The following is a 20,409-nucleotide window of genomic DNA, read 5'->3' as shown; positions in this document are numbered from 1 at the left end:
TTTTTTCACGGTTTATCAATTTTCATGGTTATTGTTTTTATAATATCATTCACATAAATAATACACTAAAATATATATTATATGTAACAAACAAGAAAAAGTATATAAGTGAAGTTCAATTAAATAAATAATTTATCGAAAATATTACCAACCCGTTTTTTAATTAAGCTTTATGGTCACACTAAGCTTTATAAATGAATTGTATGTGTACAAGTGCACAGATTATACTAGGTAATTTGTTTAGGCTTCGTGAGGATGACGCGTGTATTTTCAATACTTTCTCGTCATCTATTCACAAGTATAAACGTCAAATAGCCAATCGTCTCAGCTGAGCTCACAGAGTACATTGTATGGCTAAGCTATAGGTGACTGACTGCTTGACGTTGTGTAGCTTGCTTCGTTGTTCTGTCTAGTTCAATATCATAAAAATTAAAGTAATAGGAATAGTTATATCAAAATTTTACTACAATAATTGAAAAATAGTTTTCCATCATGAGTGAACTCAGTCAAGAAGAGGTGAGTCGTATTTTGTAAACGGCCCTTGGCGTAGTGCGTATGGCCAATCTAATTTCGTAACAAAACAAAGCGTTTGTGTCGTTGTGTTAGTGTAGTGTGAGTGTAAATTTTACACGTGCTCTGTTCTCCACGATCAATTTGAATTCATTGCAGATACGAAGACGTAGATTGGTGCGACTAGCAGCTCTTGGAGGTACTGGACCGTCTCCAGCCCCTACGAGCCCCCCAGTAACTCCTGGTGCTTCAGTACCAAACGATATTTTAAGCCCAGTGTCCACTCCTAGATTGTCGCCAGCTCCAACGCAAACACCTCGCAGCTCCAATGAAATTTCTGAAAGCACAAACAAAGAACAGAATTTTTCTGAAACGAAAAATGAGGTGGCAGATCAAGGAAAAATTTCAGCTGATGGTTTAATTGTCACAGAAAAAACAGACAACAACTTGATGGATGAAATGCCAGACACAAAAATGACTGATCTATCACAAACAAGGCAATATAATAGTTTTGATTCAATGGGTGAGGATACTTTGTTGAGTTGTGGTTCTGTTAGAGTTTTACCCCAATCCACAGTTAGTGGCTCAGAAGGTGCATCCACAAGAGAAGACAGTACATCTCGATCTATTTCACCAGCACAGTTTGTAGAGCCTCCTCCAGTTAGACCACGGACAAGTACTTCATCACCCAGTTGCTCACGTCGCTCTCTATCCATGGAAGTGGATGATGTTTCAGAAAGAAATTCTCAGTCAGAACAACCGCAAGAACCAATGGAGGTAAAAATATTTATTACATAAATATAATTCTAGTATTGAAATTAAATCTCATATTAACTTTCTCTTTGTCATTGTCAATATACTAATCAATTTAAGAAGAACCAATCACTAAAATGTAAGACTCATTCTAAATTAAATAAGTTTTAATTTTGCTTTCATAAATTTCAATTACTTGATTGTAATAGTTGTTTATATTTATATAAGCCATTGGTGTTTCAACTCTGATATTGTTTTGTTTCATAATTATTTGTATGTAAGTATGTTTCAGGTTTTTCATCAGTCTTAAATATAAATAGATATTTATTGAATTTGAAATATTTGCCAGATTCTTTATTCCTTACAGTAACAGTACAAAAATATATATAATTATTTACTAAATAGGTAGCAAACAATTTTATAAAAAAAATTGGAATTTGTAATTTAAATTACTTTGTTAATTTACTTTATTATTTTGATTAAATTTCGTAAATTAATAGTTCAAACAAAGAAATTGTATACATTATATGTTAAAGATAATTAGTTAAAAAGAAAAAATATATTTTGTCTGTTCATCAAACATATTTTCTATGAAAAACTTAAAAAATATATTTTGGTCGTATAAATTTAGATCAAAACAAATGATTTTAGGTATTTTTCAAATACAAGATAAAGGTATGAATTTTAGGTTGAAGATGACTCAACACAATCTCCCACCCATAAGATACAAAGGTCTCGGACAGTTAGTTGTACAGAATTAACAGAAGAACAGCTTAGAAATATTGTGGCCAAAATATTACAAGTTTCCTGGTCAGATGATAGTGCAGGTAAGATAGTTGTTTTTTTTTGTTTTATTTTAACAATGATGGACGAATAAACATCAAATATATCTCTTACAGGTGGAACATTTGTACCAACAGTGGCAGCATCATTGTTGGACAATCCAAAACTAAGTTTAGAAGAATTAGCATCAGAAGCTCTAATGGATGTCATCTCCCAAATAATAGACGGATCGGATCCCTTAAATCAAAAGCTTATTGCAGTCACTGAAACAACTAAAAGACTCAGTGAAGATTGTGGAGACGATATACTCACGACTGGACATTTGGGATCCGAAAATGATTCAGAAAAAACAGACTGCCCAACACCATCACTGCCTATTCCGAAGACTATCCCTCAACAAAGCTTAGCCGTTAGCTACATTTTAAAATTTTACTCCAACATAAACTTGTACGAGAGGGAGCACCCTAAAAAAAGCTCGGAACCGCCTCTCAGTGATCTGCTACAAAGTATAAGAACTTTACTCGTGAACAATTTAGTGTTAGTACTAAGGGGGAGATTCGAACTCGAAAAGGGTCGAAAATCGCCACTTCTACCTTACATTTTAATCGGAAACACACCTATAGGTCTCATACCCGAGGTGCTGCTCGCGACGTACCCGGACCGAGAAGCCTTCGAGGAAGTGAGTGAAGCCTTCGATGTATCGATTTTCTAACTATCGATGTTCACGGTAAAGGCTTAAAAGGAGATGTCGTATCGCGCAGGTATTCATTCCACTGTTGATGGGCATCCGCGAGGAGATGCGGCGCTGCGTGTCGCCGCTGGTGGGGCGCGGGCACGGCTCGGCGCTGCGGGCGCTGCGCTCGCTGTGCGAGCTGCGCGCCGGCCCGCGCCACGCCGCGCGCCCCGTGTGCGCGCTGGTGGCGCGCCTGCCCAGTCTGTGTCCCACGCCGCTCACCACCGCGCCCGGCCGAGAGATCGCCAGGGTCAGCTTTCTCGGACCATTCTTTGCCGTAAGTGCGCATATTTATTACTGGAAACTCATCATCATTCATCAATTTACATAGTATATCTTAAACTTGAATAAATTAGTTCTGTGCAATTTAAGTAGATAGTCAATGTTTAATAGATTTTTGGTCTCAGTGTAGATAATATATTGTAGTCGGTCATATTATTGTACCAGATATCCCTGTTCGCTGAGGAGAACCCTCGGTTTGCGGAGCGCATGTTTGCAACGGGAACCGATCAGAGCTTGGCGTTCGCCTTGCAAAGGGAAGTGGAAGCTAGTCGTAATACGTTGCACAGTATCTGTCACAACATTCTGCTGTGCCCGGAAGCAAGGGAGCCTTTCCTCAAATACTTTGCGACGCTTCTCCAGAGAAATGAAAGGAGAGCCCAGTTGCAGACTGATGAACGATCACTCGCTGGTAAGTTACCCTACGTGACTTATTGATATATTTATTTGTTGATCATTTCATTAAAAAGCAAAATACGTTGTAATATGGAATAAAAATAACAAATAATGTTTTTTTTTAAATATTTATTAAATAATCGGTCCTTGAAAAGGTTGCTCCTACTACTTAAGTACTTAAGTGTCGCTCACTAAAATTATTATTAGTGTTAATAATTTTGGATAGTACCTACACGAGAAACAAAGAGTTTGAATTTATTTTGTTTAGTAACCGTTACATAATAAGATGGAACACCGAATTTTCGGCTCAAACAAAATGCTTAGAAATGAAACGCATACAAAAAGAAATAAAACATTACTTATTTATTATTTTCAGTTATAATGTAATATTTAATTTCATAAGCCTTTTATTAAAGTAACTTGTTTGCCTTAGGCTAAAATAATCATACAAAGTGAGCAATTCGGTTTGCCAAAACTATTATATACGATTTAAAGGTTTCATAATATTTTGGCAGTAATTTTAGAGTACAGTGGGCTATAAAAATATTATAAACCAAATACTGTCGATAAAATGCATGATTATGATATTTAAATAATTTATATAGATATATAAATGTCAATACTTAATTTAATTCTAAACTGCAAGCTTATTGTATTGGTATGTGCAATGCGAAAAATGTTACATAAATATTAGACTATAAAAATCAATTTATAAATTCTTGTAAGGAAAAGCGATTTTCGTTTGTGAACTCTTCAGAACAACTAGAAATTTAATTTCGTTACGTAAAATATAAGTTTAAATAAATATAAAATTCTACTGGTACTTGAATTAACATTTATAAAAATGTTTTTTTATTTGTTATTTTTAGTTCAAAGTTAAAAATACAATGACAATTTATGATGCTTAATGATTAATAAGACGGACGTGCTTCTTTTATATTAAATGTGGATGAATGAATACGGCCATTGACTTGTATATCATACAGCTATTCATAAATATTATACCATAAAAACCTATTGTTTATCTATATTTTTGTAACTTAGATGTAATTTAAAAAAATATAATTAGATTTTCACTGTATTATTTACTTTCATCACAATCTTAGAAAAAAATACTGACTGAAAAAATATTTTCCACTAAAGAAAGATGAAACCTTTTTTAATTAAATATATATTAATGTTTTTATTAATTAAATACGACAAAAAAACCCTGCAGATACAAATATAAAGCATCCTAAAAGAATAACAATTAATACGAAACCGAGGTCGTTCGTTTGAATAACATATTCTAATGAAGTATTTTTGCGTTGCTTGTTATTCTATGATTATACACGTATTAAATTATACATAATTAATAAGTACTTTGCTTTATACATAAGATTTAAAATATAGGTGAGAATATTAAATAAACCTATTCAATGCAATTAAACAACAATGCCGCAAAGTTCGTCTCTCTAGAAGTACGTATAATAACTATTTTAAATAGATATTACGTTCAAATGTCGCTCACCTCGTCGGCTTAATGATTTCTATTGGCATCTATCCAATTTATATACTTCTCAAGACCAGTCTAGCGTAACAAACAACAACTTTTAAAGAATCTTATACATACATAGAAATGCATGTTTTTTTTATAAATAGAATAATCCAAAGATAATAAATAGCATAATTCGAGTTGCGAAAGGTAAAAGCTCAAATCATTTGTGCCTCGGAGATAACTCTGTCGTCTGACCGTTAATTGATCGTTGGTTGGTTCTAGGAAAGTCGTTAAAAATATTATTTATCCTCATCCATGGAAATATGTAGTCATACTTTTACGACTAATCTTCGAGAATTCTTTTGCTGATGATTTAGTTTATCGAGAGTTTGAGTGGTCGATTCGCTCAGGTGTTGGATCGATGGATGCACTTAGCAAAACAGCACTGAGTCGCTTAATAGGAACAGGTTGCAGGAGAGCGGTGTAGAAAATATATGTTATTCGCTTTATTACCGATTAAAAAATTGTAATAAAACAATATTAAAAATACATTATCGTCACAGGTGACGGGTTCATGTTGAACGTGTGCTCGGTACTGCAACTGTTGTCCGTGCGCATCAAACTGGAGCGGGTGTACCCGCTCTACACCTTCCAGCCGGGCACGTGGATCAACGTGCGAGACGAGACACGCCTTTACTTTACCGCTCAGGAGGCTCAGGACTGGCTGGACACGCTCAGTAAGTGTATTGCTTGTGATTTTTATTTATTTATTTATAATAGCACACTTACAACATACATATAAAGCATTGAAAAGATTAATTTATAAAACAATAATAGTATATCTAATATGCATGTCAATTACTAGTGTACATAGCACTTCCAGATTCATCTAATCAAATTCAAATTAAAAGTAACAAAAAATCATCAGTAATTTAAAAAAAATGTCAAAATTAAATAAAGAATACTGTCATCATTATAATAAAAAATCAATCGGCGAAATCATAATTAAAAATTATTAAAAGTATTAATTAAAACTAATCATGCATTATATAATAATTAAGTAACTTATAGATTTTATAATCGTTATCCAAAAAAGTTAAATCCTGTTAATAGTTTTCTTTTCTCTTTTACTTTAGATAACGATCCCAGTCATACGTGGCCCGAGGCAAAATTCCAGACAGTGTGCTGGTTTCTGACTCTGCACATGCACCACGTGGCGCTCATCCCCGCACTGCATACTCATCAGCGACGCATACGGTAGTCTTGCGGTCAAAATATACATATGTGATTTATGAGAGTTAGCAATATAGTATTAATAATTAAGGAAGCAATTAATAAAAAAGAACCTCAAAATTCGATTATCATTCGCAGGGCGTTCCGCGACCTGCAGAAGGTGATCGAGGAGCTGATGGCGGCCGAGCCGCAATGGCGCAACAGCTACTCCGCTTTGCGCAACAGAGAGCTGCTGCGACGCTGGCGGCGACAGATCAAGCGTCTACACAGGTATGTAGCACGGAAATTTAGTTTTTCGATTTAGATCATACAATAACTGAAAGCTCTATTTTATTATGATTTACTAGTAAATAGCCTATATGAATCTCAGCTCGTAGATAGTCTGTTTTTATATAAAAAGTCACGTTGACCCTTCGCTGCAGGTAAGCAGGATAATCTGGCAAACATAGAGACTTATTTATAATATTATAATAGGGACGGGATGAAGAATTAAAATCGAACGATATCGTAAAATCGAATCGAATTAGAAGCCGACGAAGAATTAGTTTGAAATATTTTCGTACGCAGAATAAAGTATTTAGAGTTAGCTCTATCGCTAATCGTATATGACGCGACGCCGCAGGTCGAAGCAGTGCGCGGAGACGGCGCTGCTGGACCCGGAGCTGATGCGGCGCGGCGTGCAGTTCTACGCGTCCGTGTGCGCGCTGCTCGTGCGCCAGCTGCACGCCGCCGCCGAGCCCGACGCCGGCGCCGCCGCGCTCGCCTTCCGCGCCACGCCCGAGTGGTACGTCGAGGACATCGCGGAGTTCATGCTCTTCGCCGTGCAGTGAGTGTCCCCCGCGCCCGCGCCCCCCCGCGCCCCGCCCGCCTCTAACCGTGTCCGCGCCGCACTTTCAGATACGTCCCGCAGATAGTGGCCTACTACATAGAGGATCCGATAATAACTTGGTTGCTGACCGCCATTTGCAACTCCCATCTCATCAAGAACCCGTATCTCGTCGCCAAAATCGTGGAAGTGCTTTTCGTAATAAATCTCTCGCTGCCGATAAAGCTGAAGAACGACGCCGTTTATGAGAAGTTCATGGATCATCCGATGTCCCAAACCGCGTTGCCTAGCGCTCTGATGAAGTTCTACACGGATATCGAGACGACCGGTCAGAGCACAGAGTTCTATGATAAGTTTACGATAAGATTCCATATTAGCATAATTCTCAAGAGTATGTGGGAGAGACCGATACACAAACAGGTAAAAATAAATAAAAATAAGTAGTTCCTAAGGTACTGAGTTTCAACTAAATACGTCTTTTTCTTTCAGGCTATTGTAAAAGAATCTCGTTCAGGAAGACAGTTTGTGAAATTTATCAACATGCTCATGAACGACACGACGTTCCTACTTGACGAATGTCTTACGGTATGTTTAATAAATTTATATCTTTTATATTTTTATGGTGTAATTATTTTACATTTATTTCCACTCGTCTGTTTCGAAAACAATAAGTAAACAAAGGCATTTCGTTAAATATGTTAATACATATGTATGGGACATAATATCACATCTTAAACTGAGCAGATTAATAATCTTATTAATGATTGATGATAATGATATGTATCTTAAACTTTGTTTCCAGTACCTGAAACGTATCCACGAGGCGCAGGAGGCAGAAGCGCGGGGCTCGGGCGAGGCTCGCGCGCGTGCACTGGCGCAGGACGAGCGTCAGTGCCGCTCCTACCTCACGCTGGCGCGGGAGACCGTCGACATGCTGCAGTACCTCACCGTGGAGATCAAAGAGCCATTCCTTCGCGCTGAGCTCGTCGATCGCCTCGCCTCTATGCTCAACTTCAACCTGCAGCAGCTCTGCGGCCCCAAGTGTAACAACCTTAAGGTGAGTCTTTGACCGCAAACATAAACAAAGCTATATTGCCGAGCTTTTTTACAAATAAAAATGTGCAGGTGCGTCGGCCAGAGATGTACGGCTGGGAGCCAAGGCGACTACTTAGTCAGCTCGTGGATATCTACCTTCATCTCGACGCACCGCAGTTCCACGCTGCGCTCGCTGCTGACGAGGTACTGATTTTCATGTTTTTAATATTACTTTTATTACCCATCGCGGCTTAGCTCGCGGGAACTTGAAATATATATTTGTGCGTCTCTTCTCTAATGCTTTATTAGTTTGATTGTTCATTAAAACGTAAATGACCATATTTATAACTGTTGGTATGCTATATAGATTTTATTTTATTTTATAAAATAGGTAGGCGGACGAGCATATGTGCCACCTGGTAAGTGGTCACCAACGCCCATGGACATAGGTATTATTAGAAATGTTAACTATCGCTTACATCGCCAATACGCCACCAACCCATCCCTTGTGCCTGTAATTACATAATTAGAATAGCACTTAAACAACTTGATAATGTTTTTGTGTTTTCTATGCTAACATTTATTTAGAATTTTACGAAAGACAATATTACATTTATTTTGTTACATATACTACACATCTTACAGCGAATTGGTATGATCTATTATTGGTATATAGTAAAAATCACGATTCTCTCAATTTCAGCGATCATTCCGTAAAGAACTATTCGAGGAGGCGGCGTTGCGACTCGCAAAGTCGTGCATCAAGACTCCCTCTGAAATAGAACGATTTAAGACACTCGCAGACAACGCATACCAGATTGCTGGTAAGTTTTTGTTTGCTTTTCAAAGAGAGCATTTGATGATAAATAAATTGGAAAACATTTTTTTTTTATTAATTTATTTTATTGAAAATAGATAGACAGACTTGCAAAGACATATATCTGTTTTGGGTTGTATGTACTCAGACAAGTTTAGACAAGTCCTACCATTTAGTCGATATGTTTTACCTTCAATACCCACATTTAACACAACTAATAAACTATTTAATTCATAACCAATTACTGATATCCAAATGCTACATTTTTATAAATTGTAAAGTATTAAGAGCAATGTTATGTTTTAGTATCAAATCAGCAAAAGAGTGACGAATTTGCGGATGCCCCAGAAGAGTTCCGAGATCCACTTATGGATACACTGATGACTGACCCTGTATTCTTGCCATCAGGAAAGGTACTTATGACTGTCATTTTGCCCGACATTAGCCCACATTATATTTTTTTATCTGTGAAACAGTTCTTTTTTTACCAAAATAATGTTTATATAATATTGAGCATTAATTAATTAATTCTTTTATTCAACTACAATTAATTCTTTTATTGTTATCTATTTAGGTGATGTCTGTGATTTATTGTATCCAGTTTGACAAAATAAATAAATAGAGTATCCAATACATAGACAAACAGAGGTCAATGCATATTATATTATATATTCCTATGATTTATAACTTTACATTATTCTAATTTTATATATATTTATAGCCACTACTGTACAATTTTACCTCAAAAAAGAGTGAATTCAGTTTCTTATTATCTTCGAAAAATATATTCAAAAATGGAGTATCCTACAGATGTTATAATATTTCATATTATAAATTTACTATACAAGTATATACGTTTCATTTGTTTTATATATTTTCATATGTCCAGGTTATGGATCGATCAGTAATACTGCGACATCTGTTAAATAGTGCCACAGATCCATTCAACCGACAACCTCTCACAGAGGATCAATTGCGCCCAGGTAAATTGTTTTGAAATTTACAACGTAATTATAAACGTAATTTACGATTTTTGTTTCTGATTATATAATTTAATCAAACATTTGTCTTTTTATAGCGACAGACTTAAAAGAAAGAATAATTCAATGGCAACGCGAAAAGAAAGCATCAACATCGTAATTGTGTAACTACAGCTAAGTCTGATGTTTATAATATATAACATATATATAAAGACTAATGCTGGATTATCCAGCGATTCGTGGATTATTGTTCACTTGAATGTACGAGAGATTAGTATGCGACTGGAATGAGATATCTTCAGTACATGAAACTAATACGAAATTGTTCATTCAATTACTATGTAAGATATTATCTTAAAAATTTTAACCTTTAAATAAATCAACGGTTCATTTTCGTCTAGTAAATGTATTGATATTAAAATTAAAGTTTTGCCATGTTTGATGGGATAAATTAAATATAATTGTACAGTTATTGATATTTTTTTATTTTCTTTTGCAAATAAGCATTTGTTTGTAATAAAAATTACAAACTTAAAAACATTAAGTTTGAATTTTTTAGCAAAAAAACTAACCTTGTTACCTTAAATTTAGAAGAGAGGCCTAAACATGTATACCATGGACTACAATAAATGTTTGAAATTACCAACTTAAAGGCTGCCTTTCAAAATTATTAGTGCAATGTATAATAAAAGCATACATGTGTAAAGTGTATGTGCTTTTCTTTAAAATTGTTTATTAAAAAATATTTGTATCTCTCACTTTAGTTATGTTCATTAGTAGAACTAATGGTATAAATATAATTAAATAATAATTATATATCACAAGTAGATACTTTATGGAATGTTAAAGACTTTATTTTCGTGCAAAGTGAAATTAATTAAATTATTTTATGTATTTAGTAACTAATTGCACATAGTGATTTAATTTAGTGTATCATTAGCTATTTCATTTTTTATATCATTTCTCATTGTCAATGTGATTTGTTCCTTTAATAATAGTTATCAATAGAATATTATCACTATAGAATTCTTAGAAAATAGAAATCAATAATCATTATGCATTTCTATAACGGCAACAAAAACTAATATAAGTACCTTTTATGGTAATGAGCAAAACATATGTTAATGTCAAAATATCTGAAAACAACTCCAAATGCTCATAGATTAGTTATCTATTATTATATCAAGTTATAGAAATTTTTATCGAGTCACTGCCAAGTTTATCTATTTAGTAATATAGATCAGGCATTCCTAAATTATATACTTCTTTAAAATTTCATGGTCTCATTGTATTATAATTTGACTCTTGTATTTATCTTATACATAATGAAGATTGTATTAAACTTGATGTTGATATCAATAAAATACATTAAATATTCATTTTGTTTTTTTTTTATATTTTTAAGTTGTGATATTTTCTACCTTCTTACTATTGCTATTGTATAGATTTTCTTTTGAATAGTTTAAAATATTGTAATAAAACGAAACCACTCAATTATTTTTTTATTTAATTTACAATATTTAAATTTCATGTTAATAATTTATTTATTGTCGATACAGATAGTAACAAGTTTCAATTAATTAGCACATGCTATAATATGTGAAAGCCACTTGTGTGTATGATGCTTAGATAAGGTGATTACATAAAATACTATGAAAATCATAAATATGAAACAAAAAAACATTAACAAAAAACCATTAAATTGCCAATTAATGAGGTAGCTAGCATAATGAGATTTCATAATAATTTACTAATAGATGTTCAAACATACTAAAAGGTAATACACATTCATAGGCAGACAGTCTGATTTACATATGTATATGAGTAAATCTAAGATAAGTTATCAATAACCTTTATCTGGTTTCACTGTTTATTTTTAAATACAACATCCTGCTCTGCTCTGGTTCTTGTTCTAAAAAAACATTTACATTGTGATATGTCCATATTTTTTTTATTATTAGCCTATTGAAGACATTTATATCATATGTAGCTAAAGCAAAAAAAAAAAAAAACAATTTCAACCAGGTATGAAAAGTGTAAATTAAAAATAAAATAACTGCCATTGTTGAATCAGTCGGAAACAATCTTTAACAACCTATAGGTTGTTACAAAACAAATTTTTGCATAAAATTCCTAATTAACCAAAACAAAAAATATGTAATTCTGTCATGCATTTATAAAGAATACAATTAATTTAATAACTTAATAAGTAATATTATTTAAATGAAATCTTGAAAAAACTTCATATAAATTTAAACTGCAATTTAATGATGCTATACAAATATCAGTAAGTACATTCCATTAAAATATTACTACCACTACTTTTTTTTATATGTATATTATCTCAAAAGGAATGGTAGTTTATTAGCAAATAAACAAGATATCATGTATAACATTCCAAAATAGAAATTCAACCTGGCAGTTTGTCTGGGAACATACTGCATAGTTTCAGGACATCTAAATCTTCTTTCAATTTCAAAAGCTCGAGGTAAAGTGAGCATTGGTAATAAAAACCACAGAGAGCAGCGAACTGAGGCCACTACAAACATGATATATGGAGTAAAAAGTAAAAATGCATATAGCAAATGAGATGCAGTTCTTCCAATAAGAATAGCTAGAGTTACAATTTCAGCTTTACTATCAGCTTCAAGATCTCTTGTATTATTACTATGTAAGATAGCTTCTGTGTTTAATGCCAATGGTATTGCATAGTAGAAAATGGGCCAATCAACTCTTCCCGTTTGAGCAAGAAAAGCAAACACAACAGACACAGGTCCAAATATGACTAGAACTATTATATCACCGAGAGCAATATATTTTAATCCAATTCCTCCAGTATACAAAAAAGATGATGATAAGCCTCCAAAGTATACCAAGGCTAAATGCTCCATCCTTGCAGGTGACATTATAACCAACAACACAAAAAATGCACATCCAGCCATGTATAGTATAGCTCCTAGAGATACAACTTCATCTATACTTAAAATATGATCAACTAAAGTTCTATCATCTGATTTACGATTATCTATTCCTTTGACAAAATCGAAATAAGTATTAACAACATTCCCAGCCCCATGTACTGGAATGATAGTACATAGAGTGAGGAGTAACGTAACCCAACTGAATCCACTGTCTCCGGGAAGCCGATATGCTAGCGCAGCTCCTAATAGAGTCGGCAGTAAGCTTCCACTGAGTGACCACGGTCGAAGTGCCAACACATAAGTACGAACTTTCATCAGAGGGTTTCGTGTTGGAGTAGTCTTAAGTCTTGGTTGTTCTAATAGATTTCCATCGGCTGTCGGGATATCCACATCATCAGCCTTTTTGTTATTTTCCATTTTGCCCTCGATTTAACTTCAGTTGAAACTTAAATTTGAAATGGAAGAGAAGTTACAGGGTAAATTTAGCATTATACTGAGCAAATTGCCATTTTCGTAAATTATTTAATTCTTGATTGTCAAAATGATACACAATTATTGTTAATGTGTTCTACACTAAAATAAACAGTAACACCAAAACCTAATTTCGTTACGTTTGGGTTATGTGTACATTTAAGACCTGTCTTGACACTTGACATAAGCTTTTCTGATTAAAGATGACAAGAAAATAGAAATAGACTTTTTAAAAAATCTATTGATCATCATAATTGTAATCGCGTTAAATAAGATGTATTAATCATAAACCATTACATAAATGAGTCTAGTCTAATATAATAAGACTTTGAAGATACAAATGTATAATTTAATGGAATTGGTAAAAGTAAGATAATATCCTAAAATTATATTATTATACGAATAGCTTTTGTTTTCTTTCCACATAGCACACGTGGTCTGAGAAAAGAAAACGTTATTAAAAACGTTTTTAATTTATTATATCCTTAACATAAAATATAATCAGAGTTCAATTCGGCATAAACCAGACGTGCACGTCACTCAGTAAAATAAATAAAGTAATGTCAAATGTCAAAGTCAAAACGATTAATAACTAGTATGCCATGGCATGGAATATGCTTCTTTAGATTATTCAGTTTCAAATAAGTCAAAAGTGATTTCGGTTAGTAACGATAGATAAAGAAATAAGTGTTTTTGTAAATTAGTTATACGCCCACTTTATAAAAAGTGGACGAAATATTGTAGGTTACTGTAGTCATGTGAAGTCAATTGAATTCAATAAAAAGTGTTTCTACGACGAATTTGTTATTTTGTTTTAAAGATTTAAAAATTATAAATATTAAGGATAATCTGTTCAATAGACAACTATATTTAGTTTAAAATATCAACACAGATAAGTAAGTAAATAAATTTTCTCAAACTTAACCTCAAATAAAAATAATTTATGTATATGATGTTTGCTGATTATGAAAGGAGTAAATATAATTTTTATTATTATATATAAATATAACATAAAAGTCATATACAGATTATTTAGTATACCTTAAATGTTATTCATTAATTGTATAAAACGATAATATAAAATGAACAAGTAGTTCATATTTTTGTAAACCACTAACACTAGGTACCTAGTGGTTCAGATATAGTTATTACATTTTTGCAGTGGTGGCCCTATAATTAAAAACAAATAAACATTTAAAAAAAATGGCCACTTATTCTCCCATTGTTTTTTAGAATTTGAGTAAACTTAAGCAATAACAAAAAATATTTATAATTATGCGACTAGCCATTTAGTAATATATTAGGTTTACATTTGTAATAAATTATACTATGAGAAATAAAAGATTATATTGTATTGTAAGGATTATATTATAATATTTTGTTTACAAAATATATTGTTTAATACTGTACAGCAAAAGACTCGGTTGAAATAAATGTAGAAAAATAAAAAACAGAGTAAGAAGAAATATAAGAATCAATTGAAAACAAATATTTAGAAATTATATGTATAGATATTACTGGACATCATTAAATGTATTTGTCAATAAATCACATGACATACGGTACGATGTATGTTAAAGATACTTTAAAAGTATGTTGTTATACATATTATTATAATATGTTTATAATGAACATGATTAATTGAAGAAGCAATTAAATGTGATTATGAAGCATTTAAAACAGCAATAGCTGCACCTTTTGCTGCATCTCCTCCGGATGTGAATTCTAAAGGCAAGCTGTAATAATGCTCGACAGCTCTCTGTAGTACAGCATTCCTTGATAATCCAGAACCATTCCCAACTATTCTTTTAATATTTGAATGTAGCAAAATTTCTTTTGGCATCATATAATGTAAATTATCTATTAAACTATCACACAAAGATCTGAACACATGACCTAATTGTATATTCGATAAGTCAATATTTTCCACAGATGCTTTTGCTGTAGGTGCATGTCTTTCACCCAATAATAGTGGACTTATCTTCATATTTGTACCTTCTGGTGCCTCTAAACCAAGAGCTATAAGCTTCTCCCATAATTTAGATTGAGGTATTGGAAATCCAAATTCGATCATCCACTGTTGAAGCATTTTCACGAAGGTAGCTAAAACATTCCCTCCATTCAATGATGCAGCCACAACTAAATAAGTGTTGTTAAAATATGGTAAATGTTCAATAGTTTTGCATCCTAAATCACTAATTTCATCAACAACAATAGCTAGTTGAGCTGAGGTAGATATGTTCAATACAGCATCTTGTTTAGTTTCAAGAGTAGCAAAAATTGAACATTGAAGATCCCCCATAGCCACACCTATTGGAGTGCCTTCTGGGATTCCATTCCAAGAACTACTCAGTGTTCCTGCTATTGCTCCACTCTTAATAATTTTTGGCAAAAGATTGATTGGGAAATCTATTGAGTTTAATATATCCAAGTTCCATTCATTTTTCTCCGTATTAAAATAGCCCCAACTAGCCGCATTTTGATTCGATGTTATTGGATAGTCTAGATTGCAGAGCATAGCCACAATAAAATCTTGTACAGTCGCAGCACAAGTGAAATTCTTAAGCTTTTCTGGTTTATTTTTAAGCATCCATAAAAGGGTTGCACAGCCATAGCCAGAGTAACATTTTAAATGTGAGTCCGGCTTTGGTAATGTTTCCAAAAACTCAGGTTTGCATCTCGTATCTTGCCAAGTGTATAATGCTGACATTTGTTTTCTGACACCTTCAAAACGTATAACAACACCATCTTTTTCTATTTTTTCCCAAGCTCTGTAAACAGAAATAGGCTAATTGTTTTTAAATTAATTCACATTTAATTACTATTTAAATTAGAATAAAACAAAGTAAAAATGTAAAGTAAAAAATACCCATTTTTCCATAAAACAACACCATGCATTTGACCGCAAACACCAATTTTCTTAACGTGCCGTAAAACATCTTTAGATAGTCGTGAGACGCAATAATGTACAGCGGATACTATTTTTGGAACATCCTGCTTATTCCCTTCAATTCCTTGATCACTAGGAATGTTCGCTGCGGTATCCTTATTTTGTTTAGCCACCAATTCACTAGTATCGGGATCGTAGACACATACTTTAACAGAAGTTGTGCCAATATCCATTCCCAAAATATATTGTTTTTCTGACATTTTTGCTAGTTAATATTAATTGAAAAACAGCAATCTTCTCATACACATTAAACTAGTTTATGTGATCGGACGTTTCAATCAGTGTGACAATTGCGAGTCGCGATGCAGTGACTGAGTAGTGGGAGGTGGGTGGCGGGGCCAATCGGTGGCACTACGCCCGCGTCGTCGCGTCGACTGGTATTACGTAAAAGTCTTTTGTAAAAGATATGAAATATATCTCAGTGAGTAGTCGATATGTTTATCATACGTTGGGAGAATTATGTATTTCTAATAGTCAATAAATAATGCTTGTGATTACGGCATGTAGATAACAAAGAAATATTTATTACAGCTTGATTAATTTATTTTAAAATTATCTTCGGTAAATTAATACCATATCATAGTGGAAATATATTAAATGAAGTATAATACTGGTCTCACTCGTATTCCTAAATGTTTTTTTTTTTTTTTTTATAGAATAGGAAGGTGGACGAGCATATGGGCCACCTGATGGTAAGTGGTCACCAAACGCCCTTAGACATTGGCATTCTAAGAAATGTCAACCATCGCTTATAGCCAATGCGCCACCAACTTTGGGAACTAATATTTTATGTCCCTTGTGCCTGTAATTACACTGGCTCACTCACCCTTCAAACCGGAACACAACAATATCAAGTATTACTGTTTTGCGGTAGAATATCTGATGAGTGGGTGGTACCTACCCAGACGAGCTTGCACAAAGCCCTACCACCAGTATATAAGGCAATATAAAATCTTGTATAAAAGTGTTCGCTTTTTGTGTGGCAAAGAATAAATTATTGTTATCGCAGTTTCATACAATATAGACGCGAACCCATGCGAATTTACATCGTTATCTATTGTTTATGTTTTTGTATTAAACTTTTATAGTCAAGGACAAAGTTTCTTAAGAGATCGAGACTAATTCATAAAAAAATATTTCTATTACATGACGATAGTTTTATTTTTGTTGAATACCGTGGCATATCAAGGGCACCACTATTTTTCAGCTTAATAAGGCATACTAAACACAACATCATAACATCAATTAATTTTTACGACTTACACAAAGCGTATGATTTTCTATGTAAATTGTATTAAAGAGACTTTAATAGACTCGTAGTGATTTATCACATAAACAGGAAATTTATTAATAGTTGCGTTTTCGAAGAAGTACTTATGCGTTTGAAATAGAAACACCGATGACCTTTTGAAAATGAAGAATCATAAATGTATTCCGGTATACCAATAAATTAATTACGAAATGATGTCCAAACAAATATGTCATTCGAATATTATCACTGCTGTTTAAATATAATTCTGTGAAATATTATAGTAAACGTTGCTACCAAAGTTTTTTTTTTATATTAGGTTCAAATAAAAAGTTTTATATCAATCTTCAAAATGTACCATTCGATACATCTATTTACTTTCATCTGCAACTGTGGATAGATCTATCTTCAAATTGCGTTGCAAAACCCAGCAACGAAATTCAGCTGTCAGCTTGTCGCACTGTTACTACGGTAAACTACGAACAACTACAGATATCAGTCAATTCTTTTTCACTCAAGCGGCGTTCCTTTGATGTCAAGTGAACGTAGTACTAAATATTAAAAATATTTCATTGGTATATGTTAAAATTGTAATTATATTCTTAAAATTATTGTTTAAATATGTTTTATATAAAATACAGGTAGTCGAATTGGTCACTTGAAAGAAAGTCATCACAGCCGCCATTGGTGCCGGAATTTATTAACCATCTATTACATCGTCATAGCGCCAACAACCTTGAGAACTAAGATGTTATGTTCCTTACGCCTGTAGTTACACTGGCTTACTTACCCTTCAAACTGGAACACAATAATAAATTCTCTACTCTAACTTAACGTGTACACTTTAAAACAATAAAACATTATCTGTTAGTAGCTTTCTCTACAGACTAATGCGAGATTTTTATACATATTTAAAAGTAATTTTAAATATTTATAATAACAATTGTTAATTTTTATTGGATTTGAAGAAAAGAAGCTATTTATTCAAGAAAGGCTTACTGTTAGTACTATTAAATTAATATAAAACAATAATTATGACAGTTATTTCATCTCTTTTGCTTAGAAATTTAATTTTTTATATGTATATTAAATTCTCGTTTTAAACAATATTACTTATCTTTAGGTTAAAACTACGTTGTATATGTACCATAATTACATAATAATGATGATAATAATGACATAATAATGATAATAATATAGTGCATCCTCTTTGATATTATATATTTATAGTTAAGAATGAAACTTGTTATTCACACCAGCTTTTTTTAAAAATCCTCTCATCTAAGGTGTCTGGACTGTGTGGACCTTTGCACACTAGTGGTACCTATTAAACTCTGATTTAAACTTAATTACGTAATTTAACTAAAGATTATTCCGATCGAAGAAAAAATAAAGATAAACAAACCTTAGAGTCCTTAAATTCGAAGTGATTTGCTAATGACTCTGGCTCACTATATTTATTTATAATACGATACTATTCCACTTAAATACTTTAATTTTTTTAACATATAATATTACGAATCTTGAATAGCCAGTATTATTAGTAAATGGTATTCAGTATAGATTCAAGAAAATACTGTGTTTTAAATGTCATTTTTTAACATATAATATTACGAATCTTGAATAGCCAGTATTATTAGTAAATGGTATTCAGTATAGATTCAAGAAAATACTGTGTTTTAAATGTCAGAGACGTTGTTATCGAAACTTAGGAACGAGAAAAATGAGTGCCTTAAATGACATCGAAGATTTTTCAAGCCGTAATTGACTATTTTTTAATTTTACCTTAACTTTTTTGATAATGCTGAAAAAACAGTTCTAAATACTTTATACCAATATATTACTTGAAACCAAATTAATTTAAGGGAATGATGTCTATAAATCCTTTCTACAAAACATTGAACCACCATTGAATTAAGAATAAACGTTCTTTATGTAGGTGACATGAACTAAATCACATTCTATTAATTTTTATGCGTATTTTTCTTTACTTAATATCATTTTACAACCGGAGTTCCATTTTCGCTAGTCATTCATTGATATAAAAAATAACAATTTTCCAATACGAAAGCTTAAATTATCCATAATCTCAAACTAGTTTCAGTATACCCAAATATTACCTTCGCGTCGGGGTTTTTTTTTATGCGGGAGCATTTTTGTTGAATTATCGAATTATTTCTACAAGGTACACACACAAGATGGCTTTCTAATTTCGGCGATCGGTTTTCTATTCTATTCAGCTTCATACTGAGGAAGCGTGATGTTTTGTCTTTCTTTTTGTTTATATTTGTCTAAAATTATAGCTAATTAAAATCATAATTTCTCTTATAGAGCCATGGGTAAAAAGAATAAAAATGATTTGAAAAATGACAATATCGACAAAAATAACTCGGATTCCGGAATTCAGAAAAAGACAAAGAAAAAAAAATTAAATAAGGATAAGTCTGAAAAAGCGGCAATGTCTAAAAAGATCATATTTGACAACGAAGCTCAAACATCAAATGATAAAGATTCGCCACAAATGGAAATTAATACTTCAATAACAACAAAGGAAGTGTCAAAAACGAAACCAAAAAATAATAAAAACAAGAAAATAATATTTGGAGACGATGACGAACCGCGAGATGTATCTCCAAATCGCAATGACAGAAATAGTAACAAAAATATAAACCTCAATTATGAAGAGGAGCCAAAAGATGAAGATATCGATAAGTTTTGTGACGAAATAGACGAAGAGGACAATGAACAGTATGAAAATTGGATTAAATTAGTAGAGGCAAAGTTGAGTTCAAATAAAAGAAAAGTATAAAAGTTGTTTTAATATAAACATGTGTTGCATATACACATGTGTTTCAATATAAACATGTGTTGCATATACACATGTGTTTCAATATAAACATGTGTTGCATATACACATGTATATGTTTATTGCATATATCTATTAAAATAAGCAGTATTCTTCTCCGACTATTACAGTTGGCTGAAAAACTCTTGTT

General features: G+C 32.6%; 4 protein-coding genes across 6 annotated transcripts; 2 read left to right on the top strand and 2 right to left on the bottom strand.

Annotated features, from left to right (window-relative positions):
• Positions 1-259: 259 nt before the first annotated feature.
• Positions 260-11,201, top strand: LOC126771817 (ubiquitin conjugation factor E4 B). Its single transcript, XM_050491921.1, has 18 exons — positions 260-516; positions 670-1,287; positions 1,952-2,090; positions 2,163-2,725; positions 2,808-3,056; positions 3,227-3,470; positions 5,495-5,668; positions 6,068-6,188; positions 6,303-6,434; positions 6,787-6,990; positions 7,062-7,410; positions 7,480-7,575; positions 7,793-8,047; positions 8,116-8,229; positions 8,729-8,849; positions 9,149-9,255; positions 9,732-9,825; positions 9,921-11,201. The coding sequence occupies exons 1-18, from the start codon at positions 493-495 to the stop codon at positions 9,980-9,982; spliced, it is 3,666 nt and encodes a 1,221-aa protein (XP_050347878.1). The 5' UTR covers positions 260-492; the 3' UTR covers positions 9,983-11,201.
• A 110-nt stretch (positions 11,202-11,311) lies between these two features.
• LOC126772095 (ubiA prenyltransferase domain-containing protein 1 homolog) lies at positions 11,312-13,501 on the bottom strand. The gene has a single exon (XM_050492267.1). The coding sequence runs from the start codon at positions 13,158-13,160 to the stop codon at positions 12,162-12,164; it is 999 nt and encodes a 332-aa protein (XP_050348224.1). The 5' UTR covers positions 13,161-13,501; the 3' UTR covers positions 11,312-12,161.
• Positions 13,502-13,788: 287 nt separating this feature from the next.
• Positions 13,789-20,255, top strand: LOC126772023 (ribonuclease 3-like). Of its 3 annotated transcripts, none has more exons than XM_050492201.1 (2): positions 13,789-14,110; positions 19,745-20,255. In XM_050492201.1, exon 2 carries the CDS (start codon positions 19,749-19,751, stop codon positions 20,220-20,222), a length of 474 nt encoding a protein of 157 aa, XP_050348158.1. In that variant the 5' UTR covers positions 13,789-14,110; positions 19,745-19,748; the 3' UTR covers positions 20,223-20,255. The 3 variants fall into 3 exon arrangements, with proteins under 3 accessions (XP_050348158.1, XP_050348160.1, XP_050348159.1); XM_050492203.1 differs by having other exon boundaries at positions 13,825-13,875; XM_050492202.1 differs by lacking the exon at positions 13,789-14,110 and adding an exon at positions 16,439-16,585.
• On the bottom strand, positions 14,611-16,554 carry LOC126772022 (sedoheptulokinase-like). The gene is made up of 2 exons (XM_050492200.1): positions 16,084-16,554; positions 14,611-15,985 (listed from the first exon to the last, which is right to left on the bottom strand). Exons 1-2 carry the CDS (start codon positions 16,362-16,364, stop codon positions 14,878-14,880), a joined length of 1,389 nt encoding a protein of 462 aa, XP_050348157.1. The 5' UTR covers positions 16,365-16,554; the 3' UTR covers positions 14,611-14,877.
• Positions 20,256-20,409: the final 154 nt, after the last annotated feature.

Source organism: Nymphalis io, chromosome 11, assembly GCF_905147045.1.
Source record: "Nymphalis io chromosome 11, ilAglIoxx1.1, whole genome shotgun sequence".
Taxonomy (NCBI): domain Eukaryota; kingdom Metazoa; phylum Arthropoda; class Insecta; order Lepidoptera; family Nymphalidae; genus Nymphalis; species Nymphalis io.
This window is presented reverse-complemented; position numbering and strand designations above follow the sequence as displayed.